The sequence below is a fragment of the Falco cherrug genome, chromosome 1, assembly GCF_023634085.1.
Source record: "Falco cherrug isolate bFalChe1 chromosome 1, bFalChe1.pri, whole genome shotgun sequence".
Classification (NCBI taxonomy): Eukaryota; Metazoa; Chordata; class Aves; order Falconiformes; family Falconidae; genus Falco; species Falco cherrug.
The window spans coordinates 78135641-78143329 of record NC_073697.1 but is presented as its reverse complement, the minus strand read 5'-3'; the positions used below and the strand labels follow the sequence as shown (position 1 = coordinate 78143329).

Here is a 7689-nt window from a genome sequence, read left to right as displayed (position 1 = left end):
GGCAAGATGTGCACAGAAAACATGTCAGCGGTCACGACTACTCCCCATGGCATTGATTTCACGAGCGTCAAAGTTCATACGAACATGTGAACTTTTCTTCATAACCACAAGTGATTATGATGGAACTCCGGTCAAACAGATTCCTGCCCAGCACAACACATAGTGCAAAGCAGCCAAAGACTCCAGGCACTAGATCCCGGTCAAGCCATTAGAACACCACGGTTTTGGAAAGTATTCATGGACATTCCCGTTTTTCTGCCATCAAAACCAAAGGAGGGCTGAGGGGCACCTTCTGCACGAGCAGTGAAGGCAGGTAAACGTAGCAACCTTTTGAGTCTCCCACCCAGCCGGTACCTCCTCCTGAGCTAACTCAAACACACGTGACAGCATACTGGCAGGGATATCCTTCAGCAGAGCTTTCTTTGCGGGAACTGCTGATTTACTGAAACAAACTTCTTGCGGAAAAGCACCATTTGCGGTGAAGCGTTTCAATGCCTGGGATGGCATTTCTGCGAAAGCCTCAACACCCTGCTGCCAAACACTTCTTGTCGTCCAGTCAGTGTGTGTTCAAAGGGCAAGAGGAAAACAATTGAAGAAGTAAGATGTAAGGAACTTGCTCAAGTTCACAGAATCCTCAAAATGGTGACTGAACGCTGGTGGCCGCTAGTCTGACCTCCCACAAGGAGCAGGACTGCCACCACCACTAGAGCCGCTCACATGTGGCTTCGTTCAGCCACGTCATGAGCACCTCCAAGCGGAGAGCCCTGTCCACCACTTGGGGCAACCTGTTTTCCCACAGCACCGCCCCCCCCCCAAGGGAAGTCACTCTTCCTCATGTTAAACCTGAACCTCCCACGCGGCAGCCTGTGACCGCTGCCATGGGCTGTAACACCTGCAGCCACCGCACAGGCTTTTGTTCTGCCATCTATACGTCTCTCCTCCAAGCAGCTGTACAAGGCTGCTACTGGATCCCCCTTCATTCCCTCTCCAGGCGTAACACGTTCCCTTGTCAAGGACATCTCTGAATCTAAGGGATGCCTTCCCTTTGACCCCTAAGAGTGAAGATCCCCAGACATGCTCTGCTATGCCAGAAGAAAAGGCTCTACAGGCACAGCACGCAGGGACAACGTGCATGATAGATTCAGCCCTGACACGGGTGGCAGCGCTTCCCTCGTTACCTTTCCCACTACCAAGATTCAGTGTTATAACATGAGCTAATGCAATCCTGTTTTGCTTTGGAGAGTGCTGTGAGCTCTGCTCTCAAAGAAATACTTGTTCCAGTCTCCAAGCTTTGGCATTTTAAACAAGGACAATTAACTACACTGAAAATGCTATTGCAACATGAAGGCTAAAAATATAAACACAAAATGTCAGGAGTCACTCGCAAGAAAAGCAAGAAAATGCCCACTCACCCACACTGCACATAACATCATCCATGTGACAGTTTGCATTCTGAAGCCAGATAAACAAGCCACAATTCAGCCTTTTTTCTACTGCCAGAAGTTTACACCCACAAATAACTGTCAGCAGTAGAAGTGGCACCACTTTGAAAATCTGTGATCTGCACCAACATGTAGGTCCACAGCGTTACTGTTTCACACAGATGCGATTGCTTACGGGTGTAAGTTTGCACCTACAAATGCTAAACCATTCCCAGTTTATACCACAAAATGTCAACTTCAGAAGAAACATGTGCAGTACAGGTTCATGGATGTATTTAAGAACCTAATACTGTCCTTATTCTTGAAAAAAATTGAGTTTTAAATTTATAGCCTTCAGTTCACAATAACGGTGTCCTGAATATGCTTTGCTTTTTAAAATGCACTGAATGCTCAGACTTAAGTAAAAAAAATTTATTTTCAATATAAAAGTGCCAAAATATCCACCAATATTGTAATCTATTCAACAACCAGCTTACTCTAGTAATCAAAATTGCAAGCATCTTTATTCACATTTTAAAATCAAATTCCTTTCACACGTTTCCACAGTAACCCGAGTCCCTCGAAAGTGGGAAATTTGCATTTCGATTGGCTGCTGTAGTCCATATGTCCAAGTTCATGTAGGCACGGAAGGGGTTAAACCTCGGATAGTATTCCTGCTTACACATAACTGCCTGGTTCTCCACGTGGGTTGAGTGCTGGGCTGTGGCACTGACGGGGCAGCAGCTTTCATAAACATCACTCTGAGGTGCCCAGATGGAACCAAAAAGTCCAGACATTGGAGACAAGCTTCGGGTGCTTGAGAGGTAGGGCTGTAGGGCAAGATAAAATCATCATAGGAAACTGCAAAATGGACCACCGACCAAAGAAAACATAGAAATGCAGCACTAAATGGGAGGAAACAGCATTTCTGCAGAGAACTTAGGAGATGCACACGTGGAAAACTACGCACAAGTTTACAAAGCAATATGGTTGCAGAAAATCTTACAGCAGCATTAGTGTGTGCGTGTGTGTAAAGGCACGTCACTAAATGAAGCCATATGAGTCCCTCCCTGCATGGCACTGACATTACTGCAACAGGAATACAACATTCAGTTCTGGTCAGGCTGTTAAGAAAAATAAGGAAGAAATGGAAGATACACTAAAAGCACCATGCAATGTTTTGAGAATTAAAACTAAAAGAGAAGGACGCCCAAGAAATGACAAGAAAAAGGCTGAAGTATGTGTCAGTATTGAAAGACTATGCACGCCGAGAGCAGAGAGGGATATTCAGTATGGAAAAGAGACTATAATTGGGAGCTAGGGAATTTAGTTAGAAAATTTCGAAAGCTTATAAAGAACCTCCTGGAGGGCAAGATGTGTTAGTCTGCGAGGAAGTCTCTCAGAGAAGGTCATGGAAGTCTTGGGACTTTTAAAACTGAATGAAACACTGAAATGTATTGTGGGGAAAAGCTCGCCAGGGAAATGAACTGAATTATCTAACGTATTTTCCAATCTCTACCTTCTGTGTTTCCTGGCATTCCTGAATAAAATATGAAAGAAAGCCACGTTTATTTTAGGAAACAAGTCTTCTACCAGTTTTGCCACTTCTTAACACAGCAGAATTTTCACTTTTGCAGTTGGAAACATTTCTTGCTCTATTTGGTTAGTTTTATTCAAAGTAAACTGACTGTAAATAAAAAAATAGAATTCTAAAATAGAAGACTTTGAAATATATTTAGAGGAGAAGGTGGTTACAATTAAAGACCACCTTGAACTGAAGTCACTCCATTGAACTATGGGATGACATAAACATGGCTAGTCTGGAGTGCAGCAGGTCAAAGTCAGCGTTCAGAAATCTGCACAAATCCTGCTTAAATCACTTGGATTTCCTAGCAAAAAAACCCCTGTCAAAGTCACTGAGAGCAGCTGTCCATTCAGCTCTACAATTTCCAAATCTCTCTGGGTTTTGCTGTCAGCACTTTCTGTGTTTTACGCTCATCTGGAAAGGCTGATTTTGATAGGAAAAAGTCTCAGTAGACTACATAAGTCCAAAATGTTTTTCCATATGTAAGATTATTTCAGTCAATTTTCAGGCAAAAGGATCTGTCTTAGAATTTTACAGACAAGGTCCAGTAACAGCCTTGACCAACAGCTGGGAAAAAGCCAGGCTACCAACGCCAGCGTCAAACACATACAGTAGGCTGCTTGAAGGGTTTGTGAAGTACGTGTGAGCAACAGGTAGGGAACAGACAGGAATGCGCTGGGAAGGCTTTGAAGAGGCACACGAAGGCAGTGCCTCGCCATGACAATACTCACTGTGGAGTTGACGTAGTTGGCAGGCTCCCAGGCAGGTGGCATGTTGGGAGGCGCGTTCCAGGTGGAGGGACAGTTCTGGTCAATAAAGGCTGTATTCTGCACCGCTGCGGTACCTGGGAAGCCACTGGGGTAGTTCATGTTTTCTGCAGTTTATAAAAGCGCGAAGACAAAATAAGGCTTTTGCAAAATAAACGCTACTAACATTTCTGTGAAGGAACACTGAATCTTGTTGGAGCGAGCCAGGCTGGAACTGACCTAAAGCCTTCAGTGACTTCAGGCAGCACAGCAGTGAAGCGTTAACAATTCCTGTTAATGGGACTACCACTCCGTGTTAGGAACCCACCAACAAATTGCTATCAGGAGGACGGGATAAAGAGTTGGTAATCTCCCTACCGGAGAACAGAGTCTTTATTAGCCACAGAACGTGCATGGCAGAGCCTACCCAGGCTTCACTGCCAACATGCCTCAGCTCTAAGCACCCAAGGGATCACTGTGCTGCCTGTGATACTGTAGCCTGACCTTTAATTATTGCTTAGGTAATGCTAAAGAATTCTAGGTTGCTGCCAGTGTGCTTCCCAAGCCAAGAAACTCTAGCCTGGAAAGGTAATTGGTCACAAGGGGCCTTCTGTTTCACACACTGGAAGGCAGAAGCGTGCCAGAGGGGAAACAAAGAAAATTGTGCAAAAAGATTTGTGTAATGCTGCATTCACGAGTCTCTCTCTCTGTTCCCTCTTGGAATCCTGTATACTGGCTTTTCAGGCTTAACAACTCCATATGAAGACCAGTCTTCTCATCCACCACATGCAGACATCATTTATTACTACAGAGCACCCAGTCAGCTGGAAACCGTAAAGTCCGCTTAAGCAATGAATGCCCAGATGTTTATAGACAAACTCAGCCTTTTGCTCTACAAAAGGTGAGGGGAAAAAAACCCCATGCTCAGTGATAATTCATAAGCTTTATTTCATCTTACCTTCTGGGAAAGCACCATATTCGTTCATCTCTAGTGGACAATACATGTTGGAAAACTGGCTGTCACAGGCCGCATTCCAGTCAATGAAGCTGTCCCAAGAAGAAGAAAAATCTGCTGTTAGAAACAATTTGCAGAACTTCTGGAAATTATTTGGAAATACTTATTTAATGTTCAGCTATTGGATGCAAAATGTCTGCAACTGATGATGAGGCTTTTCACATTCCGCTTGCCAATTCTGCCCATATCTACTCTGTGCCACTACGCGATCACAGCGGTTTTCTCACTTAGCCCTTTTTCCTCTGGGAGGATGAACAACTTGTAATGACAGCTACCAGCATCCTGCAACACCTAACTGGGTTCAACTTTTTGCTCTGTAATAAGAAAATAATTGTACTTCTTTCCCATAAACATGGAAATAGTAGGTATAAAGTGAAATCATGTGATTTGAAATAGAAGAACATGTAACGCGTTCATTCAAATGCCTGAGAACAGGAATTAAAATGGAGAGAGAATAGGAATTAAAACAAAGATTTCTACTTTCCCTACCACACATGTTTAAGTCCTGTTAAGCAATATGTTTTCCAAACTACACATTACTCTGTAAGGATTACACTTCTTTTAAGTAAAATAATTTCAGAATTTCAAGGCGATCATTCGAAAGTCGTTCTTGAAGATGTCACGAATAAAAAAAACCCTACTATGCAGAAAGCTTGAAGAGGTCCAGGTCTGGACCCAGTCCAAACAAGGTAGGCATATAAAAGGATTTCATGTGAATCTGTGCTAATTTACTTTTACTATTCATGCAAGAAGCTACTATAAGTTGTCACTACTACATATGAATAATTAATTAGATGTATTTTTGCATTCAAAGTCCAAATTGAGTCGGGCATATGAAAGCCAAGCAGCATAATACAGAATCTGCCACAAATCACCATATATTTCATCTGACTTAAGAGTCTGACAGATCGCCGACTGTTGCTCCCAATCATTAGGGCCGCAGTCTGTTGACGTGACAGCTGGAACTGAGGTTAGCAGGCTGGTTGGGATCACAAGACCATTACTGGGGGTTTGTGCGTTACCACTCTGTCATTTCAGATGACAGGGTATGACCTGAAGAACTAGCTGTATGTCACTGCTATGTGGTGGCAGAATATTTCCTCTCACCAGTTTGCGGTGCATCTTTCATTAGTAAAACCTGCAGTGTACAGAGCCACTAAAGTTCATTACCACAATCCAATTCTACACAGAGCCTGAAGCAGTTAGACTGGCTTGTGCCCTTACACCACGTTCAAGTTGGACTATTTGTCCTTATTTAACAATGCCTGTTTATGCCATTAACACGAGAACACACCGCATAGCTTCTGTATATCATGGGGTGTGTTATGTATTTAGCAAAAGGGCAATGCACCTAATAGCCAGGCCCTCTCCACCTGGCCATGCAAAAGAAGTGCAAAAAATTAAAAGCTTTCCAAGAAGTACTTAATTAAATTTGAAAGAAGTTCTGGAATATCTATTTATGAGCTGGAACACCAGTGAATGTGTCTTAGCAAAATTAATCACGAGGTACTAATGGAAGAGCATAAACAACTAGAACTAAGACTAAAGTGACAGCAAGATTTCACTTTAACTATCATCTGTCTTACAAATATTATAAGGCAAGCTCAAGCGCAGTCCTCTGCCATCACAGGAACTTAAAAAAACCATTATCCATACTGTTTATATAAAATGTAACTTGCCTATTGTGGACAGAGGGGGTTTCTTGGATCATGCACGGTATATTATTCTCAAGGTTGTAGTTTAAACTGTTTGTCAGGCAGACTGGCTGAGCAGGCCACAAGTCTCCTGTTGGGTAAAGACCTAAAAAGGGAAAAGGGAATGAAATGCAGAACTACAGGAAGGAGGCTCCACAAACTCCGAGTACCACAATGACACTTTATTCCCAGATCCACAGTAAGGACTGTATGCTAGATAAAAAAAATACAGAGTTACTAACCAAACTATGCTTTTGTGAAGATGCCCATCGTTAAACAAACCAAGATTTTTATTTGTTAAAAAAATACATATAAAAAGACTTGAACCGAGAAGCTGAAATTCAATAAAACAGGGCAAGAAATGCCTAGAGAGAGTCCTTAAGTTATCAGCCGTCAGCACCAAGGCGGCACCCTTCCTCACGGCAGGACAGATGGCAGGGATGTGATCCCCACCAGCCTCCCCCTTGCCCCAGTCTCTGAAGTCCAACCACACAAATGCAGCGGGAACAGGGTTGGGTTTTTAATACACTAGAGCCATTCATGACCAAACAATACGTGAACTCAACACGGCTGTACTTAGCCCCTAGGGCAGATACTCATTGTGCTGCTCTCTACAGAGTACCCTGACTGCCCACAGATACTTTGTTCCTATCAACTCTGTGAGAACAGGCAGCTGGAGAAAGGAAAAAAAATCCAAATTAGCGGTTTCCATGAGACAATTGTTGCAAAGTTGGCTCTATTTCGTTATTTCATATGATAGTTATTATGAATATCGCTACTGCAGAAGTTCAATCAGCATTTGTATCTTACCAGACACAGGTTAAAACCTACAGCAGAAGGGACAGTCACAGGCAGGCAGCTCTGCTGCCTGAAGAACCGTGTGTCCTGACCAGCTTTCAAACTCCACCTGATGCTTTTATGAATCCCACTCAACATGCTAATATTACTTCCCTTTGAGATCCAAACAATGAAAACTCAAGAGAGTTTTAACAGCCCAACCCAACCTCATTCATTACTGCTTTCAAAGAGAGCAAGTCCTGACTATGGTAATTTAGAGAGAAAAATGGTCGTATTTGATTTCATGCCAAGCTTCATTTTAACACAGCAGCCAGTGCTCTTGATCTCCCAACCGCATTACTTTTGGACATAGATCTGTGCAAAGCAAGAAAAAACAAAGAATACCTAAACCATGAGTTGAAAGCTAAATATTGTCTCCACACAGAGAAGA

At 43.0% G+C, this 7689-nt stretch overlaps 1 protein-coding gene across 4 annotated transcripts in view; it reads right to left on the bottom strand.

The window, feature by feature from the left end:
• Positions 1 to 1838: 1838 nt before the first annotated feature.
• Positions 1839 to 7689, bottom strand: part of TMEM131L (transmembrane 131 like) — an 82946-nt gene continuing 77095 nt past the window's right edge. For all 4 annotated transcript variants that reach the window (XM_055725182.1, XM_055725312.1, XM_055725254.1 and 1 more), the window contains 4 exons: positions 6447 to 6567; positions 4711 to 4799; positions 3738 to 3880; positions 1839 to 2251 (listed from right to left, as the gene is read on the bottom strand). In XM_055725182.1, the coding sequence (XP_055581157.1) occupies positions 1973 to 2251; positions 3738 to 3880; positions 4711 to 4799; positions 6447 to 6567 (632 nt within the window). In that variant the 3' untranslated portion in view covers positions 1839 to 1972. The remainder of the gene's footprint in view (positions 2252 to 3737; positions 3881 to 4710; positions 4800 to 6446; positions 6568 to 7689) is intronic.